Here is a 16,895-nt window from a genome sequence, read left to right as displayed (position 1 = left end):
AATAATAGATGAAACAAATGTTTACTTGATCAGCAGCACTTCCTCCTAAATGTTTTTACTTCACCTCATGTTTCTAAACAGATAGAGCAAAAACTTAAAAGGTCTGTCATTAAAAGCAAAAAGATCCCAGTTTACCTGGAACTCATCCTTCAGGTGTGATGAGTTGGTCTGGGAGTCGATGCGAATCAACTCATAATACGCTGCTTTGAACTCACAAACTGGTATTGCTGTCTCTCCACATAGACAAGCCTCTAGGATGGCATCATGGATGAAGATATACTGCTCCTGTTCATGATTCAAACCACAGAACATTTAAATATTTAAAACAGGAAAGACATAGTAAATACTGTAAAAGTGAAACAACCACACATATAAGACAAAAAAAGTTGAAGTGAAGGTGAAAGTGAGGATGAAGACGCTGTATGTGAATGAAGACTCATGGAAAATGGATGTATGGATGAGATGAAATGAAATTATGTTGTGGCTTTTCTTACTTTTGTGTCAATCTGCTCAGAAAATTGTATATTTTAAACTTTTTAAGCAAATAACAGATACTTTTTTGTATGAGGAGATAGCCAATGAACAGCTATGAACCCTTTAAGATATGACAGAATCTAAGCCTGTTGAACTAAAACAGGCTGACATTGAAGAAGTAAATAGTCTGTGGTGTATTTGATTTTAGCATCAAAAAAACTTTATTCCAGGCACCTTTGGTCAGAATTTAACCATAACTATATTTATGTTCTAACTATGATGAGGTGACTTGTGTATGAAAATTTTAGATATCTACCTACAGCTTAGCCATCTGTACCATGCTGATGGCTGATTCTGCAGGTGAGGGTTTTCTTCTGTCTAAGCTAAGGAGAGGATGCAGATGGAGGATGGGTAATGCAGTCACCTCAGTCTGTACCATGTTGATCCTCCTGGAGCGGAGAGCTTTTACACAGTTGTAGATGTCGACGACTCCTTCTCTCTCTGCCATGTCCAACATGATGTCAATCACAATGAAACAGCCTGTGCGCCCTGCTCCAGCACTGCAGAAAGATGGATGGACGGTAAGTTGTATATTTAAAATGTCAAAATCAATATTCATTTTAATCTCTAGAAGTCCAGAAGGCATTCTAGTTTCAATGCTTAGACACACTTATTGGCCCTCATTGTAAAAATGCGTAAAATTATTTCCTCTTTTATTGCAGAACCATAATCTAACACAAAAAGAGTTCAGGAAGTAAATTTTCTGGAGTTGATGCTCTTGTGAAGTGCCTTGGTAAAACATTTTTGTTAAGTTTTTCCCAATTAGATTGTATCACTACAATAAAAGGTTAATCTTTACCATGGTTATCAATAAGTGTGGCCAGCATTGTATGTTTACTATATAAAAATATGCACGAATAGTCATACCTGCAGTGAACCACTATCGGCCCAGCGGACGGAGGGTTGGACATTTTGACTCTGCGGATGAAGGAAAGTAGTCCAGTGGCGTGATATGGAACGCCGTGATCAGGCCAGCCAGTGAAGTGGAATTGCTTGACCTCTCGCACCTCATTAAATCCACGCTGAACGAAAACAAATATGTTTTGTTAGTGTAGAAGCAGCAAGACACAGGAAGTTTTAGTAGCCAGGTAGACTATGGTTGAGCTATTAAACATAGATCCATGGTGGCATTGAGCTGAAAGTTTCAAGCTTCCTAGTGTTTAATTTAAAGCAAATTACCATATTAAAAAATATATATTTTTACATTTTCAATACAATGCAGATAGAATACTGAAACACGCAGGAGGCAAGATAATAAATTCAGGAGACTTTAGTTTCATTGTTAAATGATCTTCACGAGCTGAGGAAATTTTGCATAAAGTGTTATAAAGTCTGGTTTAAGTTTTAATTGGTTCCCGGAAACCTAAATACACTGTTTTCTTCTCAAATTCTCACTTCTAAAAATTTTACAGGGAAAGTTACACATAATAAAAAGTGAAAAGTGTCTAATAACAACATATGGTATGGACAACTGCATATATCATCATAGCAGCTCATAATTTCAAATTGGGGTGAAGAAGATAAAACACGTCTTACCCTCTCCAGGGTGAATGTGCGGACCACATATTCAGCCAAGGGTTCCACCTCCACAAAAGTCACTTTGAAGTCTCCGTATACCTCAGCATCATCTGGCCAGTACTTGTAGCACTTAACCTGGAAAAAGCAAACGTCAAGATTATGTCAGAAATGACAAAAACCGCCCTCCACGTGATAAGGTTTAGATGGCTAAAATAAAGTGTCGCCCTAAATAGATTAGATTCCAGTGTTGAAAAAAACATTTTATGCTGCTAAAGATTTGAGTGTAAAGAACAAAACAAAGCATTTCAAATAATGTAACCTTGCTACACATGGTAAACAAAAGAAAAGGAGAAACTTACCCTTCCAACCTCCACCAGATTGGTTACCATAACAATGCAAGCCGACTGTTCCTGCCACACCATCCTCCAGAAATCATACACCGTCTCATGAACAGGACCTACACACAGACACAGCATTTCTTTAAAAACAAATAATATGTTTTGTGGACTGACATTAATCTTATGAAAAAAATTAACTGATGCATGTAGTTAAATTGTTTCTCTATCTTACCTTGAGTAGCTATGTAGTGACTTGGTCTTTGATATCCCTGAAAGCACAACACTAGTGTCAGTATGTTATGATAATATTTGGATTATTTACCACAAACCTTTGTTTTACTTGGCTGGGAGAAATATTTTTTACTGCCTTGACAAGACTTTCGTTAAGATTTTTCTGCAGCTGAGCATTACTGTAAGGGGCTGGATGTCTTTTTAAAGTCCTCATTGTACTATTTATATTAGTTTTACATCTAATTATTACTTTGCTATGTCGTTACAATACAACTGTTACGTCATGCACACCAATCAGTCCAATGGAAACCATAACCAGGTTTTCAGAAGTTGAAAAATTAGGTCAATGCACAGAGTTTCAAGATACATAAAAATCTGAAGAAAGATGGCAGGTGGGCAAGATGAAGTGACAACTTTCATGCAGCAGAAGCCCCAGCAACTCAAGGATCTGCATCGTCTTTTGATGCATATCAGGACAGTTCAATGCATGGATGTGTAGGTGGACTGGTGTCATAAAGTTGAAGGGCGTGAATGAAAGAATCTACAGTGATACTTACATCCCTGTACAGCCAAATCTACAGCCCAAGCCACAGGCAGAAAGAACAAGTGGAGGAAGGAAAGAAAGAAAGCACAACAATGTCAGTGGGTGTCAATCAGAACAAAAGCTGTATTGACATAATGGAAGACCATAAACATGCAAAACAGTGGTCTAAGAGTGCAAATTAGACTGAATAGAAAAGACACTGCAACAGCTACAGTATATTAGCTGTGTCAGAAAGGATTGGAGAGTGTCTATACTATTCAAACTAATTTCTGTTTCTTTTTAGTTATAGCATGCATCTAAATGATAGTAAATTATAGTACAGAAAGGCATGCTGGAAGCGTTGTAAAAGCATGACATGATTAAAAGACATACACATGTGTAGAAGCAAGAACTGGAAAAAAAGGTAGAAGATGGAAATGATTGACAGATCCAAATCATGCTACCAAGCAACAGTTAAATGGACCAGCAGATGATTCAAAATAAATTGAATATGGATAATGCAAGTTCATCTGTTTACACTTTGAATATAATGTTTCTAAATCAGGTTTACATGTTTTAATAAGTGTGGTATGAGAAGCTGTGAGTACATAGAAGCTAGCTGCATTTGGTTAGCTTTGGGAAAGTCAAACCTGAAAACACATAACCAGGATTTGTACAAGGTTTTCAAAAACAACCAATGTCAATAGTCACATCTAAGCCCCACAAGTTCCTACATTTTACAATTTTTATTCTTTAATAAAGGGCATAAAGATAAAGATTTTTTTTTCTTAAACCAGCTACATCACATCCCTATGTTGCAGTATATTGTTGTTCACATTTCCCACCTGTGCACAAATGATTAAACGTTTTACATTTAAATAATGGCAAAATTGTAATTTGTTATGTGTAGAAAGGATGTGTTAATGGATGAACTAATCTTGAAATAAGACAAAAGAACAAACATCTTTGAAAAACACAGAAACTGCATGTGTGGGGTGATTTTGGCACTGCAGGATGCATAAAATGGTTTAATGGATGACTGATAGACGCAATAAAGGTATATAGGCCTGACATACGAGCGAGGGAGTGTGGTTTCGTTGGTTTCGTTGGGAGCCAATAGTAGCATTCGATGTGTTTCCACTTACATCGATGTAGTTGGCGTTGATGTAGTCAGAGGACGGGTCGTCTTCTATGGGCTGCAGAATAACCCTTGAATGATCATCTAGAGACAGAAAATAAGACATTGCATTGATTGAGTAAAATCTATTATAAATTAAATTTACAGCAATAAAAATGAGAAAATAGAGACAGTGTTTCATTATGACTTTTGGTTCATAATTTTTTAAACCAAATTGGAAATTGAAGTGATTCTGGGCTAGACATCAGATTTTAACTGAAAAATTATGGTGCAGAAAGACTATAACGATTTTAGTTTTTTAAGTTCTTTAAAAATGAATAGCTTAAAAACTAAGCTCTTAGTTTTTCAAACCACTCAAAACCAGAGACTCAGGTTTTGATTTTACTCATCTCAATTAATTCAAAAGCCAAATACGTGTTCTTAGTACTTGTCACTTAATATTTCTTTTGTTTTATTTCATCCTCACAAATTTGCAATTTGTGTTCCTAAAGGTACAGCAATGAATTTTGCATACTTACAAGCTATAATGTTTCCATAGCGATTTTTAGTCCGATTCTGCTCTTTCTTTGCCACATCCCAAGTTGCTGACTGGCCCTCAAAGAAACTCTGAATCACAAACAACAGAAAGGAAAGTTTATAAGTTATGCATCATTAAATATAATAAAACTAGATAACATGCAAAACACAGCATTAAAAAATGCAGTGAATACTTGGCTATCTTAATGCGTGCAAATTTTCATAATTTCTATTAGACCGTAAAATTGTTTGCGGTTCTTGGACTGAATAGTTAACAATATTACTTCATATTCTTCCTTGAAGCCATAGCTGTCAGATGTTTTCATGAGGTTAATGTGCTGCAGAAGGTCAGCCACTCTGATGGCAGGGTGCAGCTGTCCTGTCTGATAAGGAGACTCTGTTCCTTCACAGTGATAGCGAGGAACATCCAGAAGCCTGCTATTCTCGGCTGCAGAAGCACTGTGGTTTTCATCTGCAAGCAGAGAGAAAGAGCCAAAAAAAGTTAACAGAAGCTAGATTTTGAATAATCAAACACATGGCTTTATAATTTCTACATTACGATTCCTAAAAGCATTTGATTTTTATTCATTTTGATGCAAGATATTTTATCTAAAGTTATCTAAAGATAAGTATCAGAAAAAGGAACCTGAAAAAAAAATACAAAGAATTATATATTTAATATTTAAAATTGTTCTATTAAGTGTGACACTTTATTCTGATATAAGAAATCAGTTTTCTTAAACCAAACAACAAACAAACATGGGTAAATTTTTTTCTTATTTACTCACCTGTGATTGGAACTACATGTAAATGCAGCATAAAAGGAAAAAGAGCAACACAGTTCATTCATACTTTCTTAGTCATTCAGATTGAATTCTGATCTGTTTGCAAGAAATTCACAAATCTATGCACAATGGATGATACAAAACAAACAAGACTGAAATAATGAAAAATTTTAACATGCAAAATAGTGTTCACATAAACTGGAAATATATTGAAAAAAATATGTCCTTTTGCTTGAACGCCGCTACAGTGCCACCTAGTGGAAATGTACTTAACCTTTCATTTCATATAAACCTCTGAAACCTACTTAGAGTAAATTAGTTTTTCTGGGTTTATTTCTTGACATCAATACACCTATTTGACTTTGAAGATTGTAAAGTACATAGTTACTGAGAAATGAATTGATCTCAATGGCTGATTTTGTAAAACATCCAGGAGAGAAAACAGTTGGTAATGACCTAATAATGGCTTAACATTATTAAAACCAGTAATAATATCTTGGATTGCTAAAATATTAGATTAGCAATTCAAGATATTGCTAATGCAACATATTGGATTAGCGAGATATTGCAACACATCCACACCTCTTGTTTATTAACAGACACTGTTTATTTAATCTAGCGGATGCTTTTCTCTACTCTGAGGACATGTTAGCTCATTACTGACTGTTAAAGTTTAGTTAAGTTGTCGTCCGGCCAGTTTACAGTAAACCTGACCTGACAGTGTGTCTTAATTTACTACTTCCTGCTACTTCATCCTCCACTGTGAATTGATTGGCTAAGACAGATTGGAACTGCACCCTTCACTCCACATTAGAGGCAATGGACCAGTTAATTAACACAGTTTGGTGGCTTTGTGGTAGTAGAAGCCTTAAGGTTATGTCAGAACGGCACATCATGCGACAGTGTCAACACCACACAAATAAGCACATTGGGAGTGCAATACCACAGCTGCAGCAACACCCACATTGGAAAAAAGCTAAAAATTTCATAATTTAAGACTTTTAGACCAAAATAACCCTGGAGAGTTGCATCTATAAAAGGCACTCAAAAAATTCACTGAGCAGTAACCTTTCAAACAAAGATGTAGAGGTGTCACAGATTTATTCCGCTGTCATTTTTCACTGATGATGTGATAAATTTTTGTCCGTTTTTGAGTACAAAGTGGTCTTTTTGTGGATGTAGAAAGATTTCCGAGGAAGATAGCTGGTAATTACTGTGAATATCAATATCTCTCAGCAGGAAGCAAAAACCATGTTTGGAGCTGGAAGTGATTGAAGATGAACACCGGATAATGTCTGAAATGTTTGGCTGCTGGCCAAATACAAATTGGTGATAGGTGTCGAATCACATAAAAGATGACCATGAAGCTCTTTTAATCATTGACATTTCACACTAACTTTGACAATTATATGATTCTCCAATATGAAAAAAAAACCTACATAAGTATAATACTAATTGACCTTTGGTATAAAGAATAAAAATATTTTCAGAATGTAAACTTTGAATAAATCAATCTATCAGGGACACAAGAATAAATGGCAGATGTTTAAGTATTGAGCTTTTTTTTTTTAAGGGAGAATTTAACTATGGCCAACAGTTAATAAATGGTGCACAGGGTCAAAAATGTCAGGGCAACAAGCATATGGGATGAATGACAACAGTTGGTGAGTTCTAAAGGGTAAAATGTTGGTAGATAAATGGGACAGTCAATAACTTCCAAAGTCTCACCTAACACTGCAGTAGGAACCAGAGGATCGTTGGGCACTAAGGAAGGAAACAAGGTGTGAAAGTAATTTAAAATGTCTGACTTTTAAATGTCTGTGAGGGCTAAATTATTCTCTACTTACTTGAACTGAGGTTTATCTTATATAAACATATGGACTCAACATCGAGTTGACAACTATTTAGTCACAGCAAGTTTTTCAATTTTTAACTTAGATCTCAACTATAATTGAAAAGTTAATTCCTTTTAGTAATTTGGTGTAGAATTTGAAAAGTATACATTACATAGATCAGCTAGATCAGAACGTAATTCTGGTATATATGGATGTGTTGATATAAATTAATTCTGGACACAACTTATAACTCTTAGAATGACAACCCTGCACTGGCATAGATAGTGAAAAAAAATAGATAGATGAAAAGACTCATTTCAAAGAAGACAAAGTGTGAATTTAAAAACCTACATCTGTTGTTGTAGTTATGGGAGTCCATGAATGTCACAGCCATTGGATCCTCTCCATGCAGAGTGGACTGATCTGCATAGCTGCGGTCCATTGCATTCACCATGTGTGTCATTTCCTGTCTCGTTGTTCCAATGGCATCCTTTCGTTTTTTAGCCAGTTTCCTGTTTGAAGAACAACAAAACCCGGTCAGTCATTATTAACAATTACAGAGCAGCATTGTGTCTGCAGATCCCAGCGTTTAAAAAAAAAAAAAAAAGATTTAAAGATTTAGATACTGTATATTAAATGGTTATACAGAATGTGCTAATTAGACAGAGGAGGGGGGGGGGGGGGGGGGGGGGGGGCTGCTCACTGCTAATCCAAGATGCAGAGTTTAGAGCCAGTGCTGAGGGGAAGCACGAAAATAAGCAGGGAGCAGAATAAAAGCAAGGAAGAGGAGAGGAAAGACCAAGCAAGGACAGTAGGAGTCAAATTAAAGGAAACCACAGAAAATCCTCATTGTCCAAGTACTATCATCAGATCTTGTCATTGAACTCAACATGATAACTCTACGTTCGTTTTCACTGAATTTTAACCATTGTCTGGTTTTCTTTAAGTAACTGAAGCAAAAACCAAGTTTTAATAAATAAACTAGTATACACTCAACGGTAACAACCCCATGAAACAGAATTAGGACAACTAATTTCTGTTGTTTTACTCTCCAGTTTTCCTTGAGACTTTTTGTTTGTCTTCAATATAAAAAATTATTTAAATGGCTGAGACAAGGCACAGTTTAAAATTGCAACACTACGGTATATTTCTCAAAGTGTTGCATCATTAAAATGGAGGAAACTTAACATAAGGCACCTCAGAAGCAGAGCATCTCAAAGGATGCAGAGTCCTCATGAATCTAGATCCATAGATGCATTAGTCAAAGCAACAGCTGGACAAATGAACAAACGTTCTTTATATGTTAAAGTGAAGTTGGTTATTTTCCAAAAAATAAATGCAAACATGTTCACCTTAAATCAGTTTTTTGATGAGTATGTCATTGCCTTTGCATCCCACTTTTTAAAAGCACATAGTAAAAAAGAACAAACAAAAAAAAACATTTAATTTGTGTGATCTTTTATATAGCAAATATAGCACTGTACAAATTTTAGCCTTAATTATCATATTTGGCACCCCAATGCAGCAAAAAGAAGTTATATTCCAACTAGTAGTTGGCCAGTTTAATATGCTCTCAATTAACATTATATATATTCATATAAAATTATGACACAGGAAAAGAAATGCTGCTTAAGAAATAAAAAACAAACAAAAACAAATGACTGATTATTGAAGAACCAAACTAAAAGTTCAACCCAGTGACAATTTTCATTGTTTGATAGACGAAGCTTTTGCATGTTTTGGAGGGAAGTTGTTATTCTTCTATCTGATCGCAGAAATCCATCTGTGACTGTTGTCAAACTGATGTAATACACAGTTATTTTCCACAATACCTTTTGTGGTCAAAAGGTATTTTACCTTCTGACCACAATACACCAAGTTAACCTTTAAGATCAAAAACAGAGACTCGGAAATTTAGCAGAAGTAGAAATTGGAATAATGACCAGGTTTGGCTGTTTGTGTTTTTATTCCATTTGAACTCACATGAAAGAATAAGTACATGAGAATAAATATGCTTATATTATAATTTGTACTACATACCCAGCTATTAAAGAGGATGTGATTCAGTGAATACAGTTTACACCAGATATCTACCTTACACTGCATGTATAAACATTTTAGTTTTGTCTCACCTAAATTACAAAAAAACAAAACTATTTTAGCAATTTTTTTCTTTAAGTAGTAATATTTACATACAAATTGTAATTGTTCATATATTATACCAAAAACTTGTAATTCATTTACTAACAATAAATATGTAAAAGTGAATTAAGTTAACGGAAATAAAAGATAAAAGATTGTCAGACAACAGTCATCAGAAAAAGAATTGATGACTATATCAAAATAGAATGAAAATACCACATTTTTATTATTTTGAGTTTGTGATTAAATTCTGTGCAGTTCGATTTAAATAATAATAACAATGTCAGTGCATTTGTTTGTTGCAGTCACTGTTTCAGGTTGTAGTGATGAAACACATATCAAACGTTTAAAACTCTTAATCTTTGTTCTCCAGTTATATTGCCACTTCGATATTTTTTTTCACCAATTACTGTTACTGGATCCGTTTTGGTCGCAGAAAGTGACGGACAATGACAAACAAAGAGCGAAGAACCCACAACAACAGAAAGAGAGCCATTAGGAGCTACCAACACAAAGTCCAAAGGTCCCGCAAAGGAAGCTAGTTTGCTGAAATCCAAATGTTGAGAAGTTTTATTGTGATACCTGTGACTTGATGGACAGATGGGTGACCACATGACTACATGCACACAAAGAGCTACCAGTCACAAGTGCAGCATTCTTTTTTCAACTAACACTCTTAGGCCAGTGTTGTCCTGGTTTATTGCTGACTTTAAGCCTGCTTCGGAGCAACTTTGGAGCATGTAGAGGACACCAGGGGCAAGGTCAATTCTCAATCATTTTAGTCCTTTTTATACATTCTAGCACTGCTAGAGATTCAACACTCATGTAATTGTAATTTCTTTCTTTAAAAGCACCAGAGCGATTTGCTAAAAAACTAAATAAATATATATATAGTATATGTATAAGCAACAAAAATAAAAAAAATCAGCTGAAATCCTGAAATGACTGGCATGAAAGCGAACTGACCCACACCCTGGCAAAGGCGTCAATGAGGATGGTTTGGCTGGTTGGTTAGGTCATAGCTGACAATGTGTTTTATCTTGAAAAAAGTATACTGCATCTTTAAAAATAACAACAACTAGCCACTAAAAAAGTTTGCCCAGTAAGATAGCAGCAGCTTGGTGAGCTGGTTGTTGATTGGTTGTTTACTTACAGGTAATAAGAGTATGAATAGTAGGTCCTCCTGGGGTTGAGAGCCAATCAGAAAGCAAAAAAAACAAATGAGACACAAGGGGATATGCAAATTAGGACAAAACTGTCCTGTCTCAACCAGTGACAACAGAAACAGAGGAAAACACCCTTTCACTAATAAAACATGCAACGAGGAGCCATTACAGCTATGGATCGTTTTAAAAAAGGAACAGAATAAAAAAATAAAAATTAAAAATTAAAATTAATTAATTAAAAAACCTAAAACCAAAGTTTAGAGCTACGACAAGCGATAAAACTGAGAAAGGAACTACCAGAACAAAAACGATCAACCTATTTACATGCAGCCTTTCGGAGTGAAATTCAAAAACAAGCATGCAATGTTCTGAACTATTTTTAACTGTAACTGGACTGAATTACCCTCATAAAATATTTATCCTTCATCAACCAATAACCTTTATTTTAACTGTCACTCCTATAAATGTTCAGTTAAAGCTGATGCAAACCTATCCAATCAATAATACCCAGTAGCTCGTCTCCTGTAAAACAAGCATGATGTCACTGCAAAGTCATCATGTCCCACTATTTTAAAGATGCAGTATTGCTCAGTGCTGTCGTAAAGGTTTAATGACAATGACGATTGATCTCCCCAGAAACCTTCATCAAACAAAAAACAAGCAAATAATAATTTCTCATGAGACAAATATTAATAATAATAATGAAAAAAAATAGTATTTGTTTCAGATTTTTCAAACATTCCTGAAAGTGCAAAGTTTACACAATATCGTACTCAGTGGTTTTATCAGTCAGTGCAAAATTACAAACTTTCAAATGAAATGTAGAGTAGAACATGTATCATTTGATGGGGAAAGCAGTTTTCTTTTCTATCACAGATCAATGATTATTGTTATACAGCTACACATGATATAATAAGTAGGAACACAATAAATGTAATGCTGTAATGCTTTTAACACATCCAAGGGTAAAAAAGATTAAATAATTACCGGTACATATTTTATCAGCTTTTTTGTGTACAATATACAGTTTGCTTTTTGAGTAATACTCAATACTTCTGCTGTATTCTTTAAGCTGAATATCACATGTTATCAGTTGCAATTAGATTTTCAAACTGAAGCTACTGCATGACAGCTGGCTCACATAAATTCATTAAGCAATTTAGAATAAAAATAAGGAGGCTGGGGTTGCAAGAGGAAAAGTTGTCTAATGATGAGAGGTCATTATGCTTCATGTTTCAGTGTTTAATTGTTTTCAATTTCTCAAGTGAGATCGTGATTAGCAATAATTGAGAGAATCTATTCCTGGATGCTCTGGAAAGACTCCTGAGAAGTGGTACAGAGAGGGTGACGCAGAGAGCACCGCGAATGATCTTGGTTTATGAGTCTAGGAAATATGCATGGCGACATTTCTAATATTTTGCATTGAACTGCAAAGAACACTGAATTTTAATGAAAACATTAGGAAACAATTATTTTATTTTAGCATATGTATGCATATGACTAATAAATTTGGAACGAAAACTCCAAAAAGTGATCCCTGAAAAGCAGCTAAGTTGAATATGACAGGAAGTTGGAGGTGCTTTCTCTCATTGGCTTAGCAACCTGTCCACAGTATGTTTTTCTTATGCTCATAAAAGTTTTGAGATTAATTTCAGTTTTTAGTGCAAGTAGCATCAACAGTACTGCTAGCAAATTAGATTTTTAAAAAATAAATCATGTGTAAGTAAATACAGGTGTCTTACTTGAAGTGAATATTTAAGAACAATTGATTTTTAGTGTTTATCATTGTGAAACAGTGCATTTTAGAAACATTGAAAGTTAGATTTTATTCAGTTAATAGCTCAAAAATTAATAAAGAATAATGATTATAAATATTGCTTATAAATTTTATGTTTATATAAATTATATAATCTCTTTTCAACAGTCATATACATTTCATGCTGATTTAAATTAGTAAGTTCTATATGAAAATGCCAATTCTTCAGTATCTGCATCCAGCCACCACATGGTGGAGCTCTACACCAAGTTAACACCAGTCAGAACAAACTGTTACAGAAAGCATAAGATTGTCGCAGATTACAGCCAGAAAATGTTGAAGATGATTTGTTTTCTCTTGAAACAAACTTTGCTATACATCAAGTATTTCTTATCATCAGTCTACTTTGCCAAAACCAAGTTCTCTGTGAACAAGTGACCTAGGTTGCACTGCTTCAACCTCTGCTTCAACAAGCCTTTATTAAATTTGTGAGGGCTGATTTGAGAATTTGATCAGTTTTTGCATCTTTTGTTATTCATCATTTGTCTCATTAGGTGCTTAACCAGAAATTTCCAAGCCAGGAATCTGAAAACTAAGTGTTTTCACACAAACTTCAGAAAACAAGTCTCCATCAGCCTTAAAGGAATCTTCAGAAAGCAAACCAACCGTGTCTGAGGGGAGATCAATATTTGTGATGGATGGATGAGAGATGGTGCCACTACAACAAATATTGGAACAACAGTCAACAAGAGAAGGGATTCTGGTGAGTGCTTGTGTCTGTGTGGTTTTGCATTTGCATGGGTGCTGGTGCGCACTTTCATTATTGGTGGTTTGTCGTTTATGGTCTCCACAGAAAAAAGAAAAATAATCCATCCGATCTGATTTAGTGGATGTGGTGGGGCTATAACTCACCTCTTCTTGAGCAGCAGGATGGCCACCAGAACCAGCAGAATTAAAACAAGAACACCGGCACTTATTCCAGCGATTTTCACCACTCGATCTGTTTGTTTGGCAGGGTCGGGGATGACTTCAGGTTCTTCTGTTGCACCTGGTCAGATTAAAATTTTAACAACAGTTACTGAAATGAATAAATATATGAAAACATTTGAGACTCATTCGCTCTTATGGAAAGACACAGAGATATATGACATTAAAATAAAATTGAAAAGCTTAGAGGTGTGTAGAATTGAACTAATCTAACTAAATAACTAAAACAAAATTAATCTTTTGTACACCTACTTGTGTTTTGTGCGCTGGAACATTGCTCTCAGGCTGTAGGGTGGTTAAATAATGTAGAAAAATCCTGACACTATTTTTAACTATTTACACAACCAGACATCTCTTGCTGTCGAAGCATACCATCTTACAATCCTATGAATAATCTCTGTTTTCTCTGAAGCTGTCGCTACAAAATGCCAAGCAGCAGGAAAGCAGTGGGAGTGACGGGTCGGGGGGAAGCAGCGACACTTAAAAATAGAAGAGTTTTTTCATACTTATGCTAAAGATCAGATAAATATTGAGTTTGTATAAATTAATTTTAGAGAAATACCAGACAATTATAAATAGAATTTAACTATAACTTATGAAGTGATAGGCATACATTGTTTGCACAAATATTAGACAAATCTTGTTTTTGAAGATCATTTTTGCTAATCACCAATGGCAGTGCTCTCGGTTAGTCCAAAATGTACATAAACCTCAAACATGAATGTTGAAGAAAGCACAACTGAGGTTTTGACTTCTAAACTGGCAAAAACCATATCCAACCAGATCATTTTTAATAATACCAGCTGCATATCAGTACCACATCTCCACTTTGCTGGTGTCTGAATCGAAGTGAACCTCTGTGCTGGGTTGGAGTTTGTGATCAACATACTCACTGATAATTATGTTTATGGTAAATTTGGGAAGAACTTCGTTATTCTAACCAACTAACATAAAATGAGCAAAACCAACCTGAAATACCTAATGTGCTTTTAGAAAGGAGATTTTTTAGTCATAGGGAAAAAGTATCAAGCATTTAACCTCTTTATTTAAACTGAAACAAGGTGAATAAATCAGTCAGTGGCCGCAATCTTCAAACCTACATTTTGAACTGTGTAAATACAACACCAGGGAAGACAAAATATGTTCATTGTGAAGAATATACAGAACGTCACCAAATTAATATGACAGATTAAAGTTGAAATTTCACCCTAAAGCACCCAGAAATGCTACTGTAAATTTTAGGCCAAAGCACATTAAAGATGAATTGAGGCAAACAGGAAAACTTTCCTTTGGTGTGACGAATTCAAATTTAAAATGCCATGAAATGAGAAGTACAACAAAGAAGGCCCGGAGCTGCAGCATTGTACTTTTGAAGTAAAGTTAAAAGGAAAGTTATTTGTTTTGTAGAAGCTTTAAAAGATCTTTCTAAAAACAACTATGTCTACTAGTTTAAAGATTATCTTTTTTGTTTGTTTTCCAATATATATTTTTAAATGTTTCAAAAATAAAAAAGGCTGACATTCAGTTATTTTATTAGATATTTTATTCAATGTCACTGCTCTGATTTGGAGAAGTGCATCATATAAATAAACATTTAAAAGGCAGGTCTTTCAGATTTGACTCTTGACAAAGTCACCCATAAACACAGATTATATTGACAGTGGTTTTTATAATTCAGCTTTTGTTGAAGTCCCATAAAAAGACAGCCATAGTGCATCATTTTGTCCCTTGCCTACACTGCCTTCTGCAGCTTGATAAACTGAGCTAAAAGCATGTGTAATTGCTTAATGGTAAATATATTAAACCCATTAACTCTGCAAACACAATTTCAATTTACAACTACAATCTGTCAGTGGAAAAAAAACCCTCAAAATCACTCATTTAGTGCATAAACAGATGAGAACAAATACTCAATCCACCTTGTGTTTTATGCATTCTTTTTGTCTTATCCACAGCATCCTGTTTTTATTGGGTAACACTTTGGAAATGTAATTTGACAGCAGGTATTAAATATGTATGCATCAATGTCAGTGAGATACTCAAGTCAAACTCATCTCTGTTCTTGGTGACTTTGGAGAATTGAATGAACTCCCAGACTTTCACTGTTTAAAATATAATTCATCAATGATGTTTCAGAGTGCAGGAGTTTAAATCTAATTCATGAGGGAGACAAAGCACAGAGTTTTTCAAGCTTGGGAGCTCTGCTTAATCATTTTATACTGGAAAACTAGAATTCTGTATATTACCACATAAGAGTATTTTGATGTATTATAGTAATCCAAATAATCCAAGAGAAAAACATATGTGGAAAACGCTTCATGATGTAATGCAGCTATCAAACAATAATCTACTTTAAATACTAAATGTCAACAATCCCAGTGATGTTTGATCAGCATATTTGTGATCTGAAAATCCTTCAATAAATATGTTTATTGATAAAACATGTAGTTATGTAATATCACATTCAACAAAGACTCAGTTTCCATAATATTTGTAAAGCTGGAGTCACAATATTTATTACCTTAACAAAATGGTTGGCAAATCTAAAAGCATAGTTTACTTTGTTTAAAAGTAATTGTATAAAATAAGTATTGAAGGAATTATGAAAGTCATTTCTATGAATTAGAAGTTGTGTTGTTGTGCATATAGTATGCATACTGGGATGAACAGTGTGAAGTTTGCAGTGTGGGACTGCATAAAGATGGAGAAAAGCCTTGTTTGCACAAATCCTAACATAAAAATGGGATTCCAATCAAAACTGTTGTAGTATCTATTTCTTGCCAGCATATGAAACATTATAGAAGAATATACTGTTAGAAGAATATACTGTCACTGAAAAATGTCAAGTTTTTGAACACTATCATGTTATAACATATTAATAAATGTGAGAATTTCATCCAAGTGGAGGCAGTAGTATTCTTTTAGCCCATGAATACTAATATTCCAAAGAAAGAATCATTTACAGGAGTTTCTAAAGTTTTACTTCATGCTTGGTATAACACATGGAGACATATTGAGGGTTATATTATTACTTGTGCTAGAACATTTTTTTTGTTGCATATAAACACTGCATTGCATAAATCAACAACGAAATCAAGTAAAAATGTCCACTTTGAATGAAAATTGTTGCGGTCCAAACATTTTTTTTTACATTAAAATGAATTATACAAATAAACATCTTAATCTATTTAGTTATCTTTTTATAACCATGGTAAATAACAAAACAACTTGTTTCTTTCCACAACTTTTGATAAGCCAGTAGGAGACAACACGACAGAAACCAAACAAGACAACATCCACATCTTGAAAGGCTTCACAGCCTGACCTCATAATGTCGACTCTTAATGTCTGTAAAAATGATCCAGGTCACTACACTAACACACACCCACTTACCCTCACAACCACACACACACACACACACACACA

The 16,895-nt window shown here is 34.5% G+C and overlaps 1 protein-coding gene across 15 annotated transcripts in view; it reads right to left on the bottom strand.

The window, feature by feature from the left end:
- ptprk (protein tyrosine phosphatase, receptor type K) overlaps positions 1-16,895 on the bottom strand; it is a 106,646-nt gene that overhangs the window by 6,110 nt on the left and 83,641 nt on the right. For 3 of the 15 annotated variants that reach the window (XM_023347505.1, XM_023347506.1, XM_023347501.1), the window contains 15 exons: positions 13,395-13,530; positions 10,714-10,743; positions 7,770-7,930; positions 7,312-7,347; positions 5,587-5,598; positions 5,083-5,270; positions 4,801-4,888; positions 4,221-4,366; positions 3,179-3,196; positions 2,623-2,659; positions 2,412-2,509; positions 2,071-2,187; positions 1,402-1,556; positions 899-1,034; positions 136-285 (listed from right to left, as the gene is read on the bottom strand). In XM_023347505.1, coding sequence (XP_023203273.1) covers positions 136-285; positions 899-1,034; positions 1,402-1,556; positions 2,071-2,187; positions 2,412-2,509; positions 2,623-2,659; positions 3,179-3,196; positions 4,221-4,366; positions 4,801-4,888; positions 5,083-5,270; positions 5,587-5,598; positions 7,312-7,347; positions 7,770-7,930; positions 10,714-10,743; positions 13,395-13,530 — 1,508 coding nt within the window. The remainder of the gene's footprint in view (positions 1-135; positions 286-898; positions 1,035-1,401; positions 1,557-2,070; positions 2,188-2,411; positions 2,510-2,622; positions 2,660-3,178; positions 3,197-4,220; positions 4,367-4,800; positions 4,889-5,082; positions 5,271-5,586; positions 5,599-7,311; positions 7,348-7,769; positions 7,931-10,713; positions 10,744-13,394; positions 13,531-16,895) is intronic. The other 12 variants (XM_023347510.1, XM_023347511.1, XM_023347504.1 and 9 more) reach the window with 11 other exon arrangements.

Source organism: Xiphophorus maculatus, chromosome 15 (assembly GCF_002775205.1).
Source record: "Xiphophorus maculatus strain JP 163 A chromosome 15, X_maculatus-5.0-male, whole genome shotgun sequence".
Lineage (NCBI taxonomy): Eukaryota > Metazoa > Chordata > Actinopteri > Cyprinodontiformes > Poeciliidae > Xiphophorus > Xiphophorus maculatus.
The sequence above is the reverse complement of the archived record's forward strand: the minus strand, read 5'-3'. Positions and strand labels throughout refer to the sequence as shown.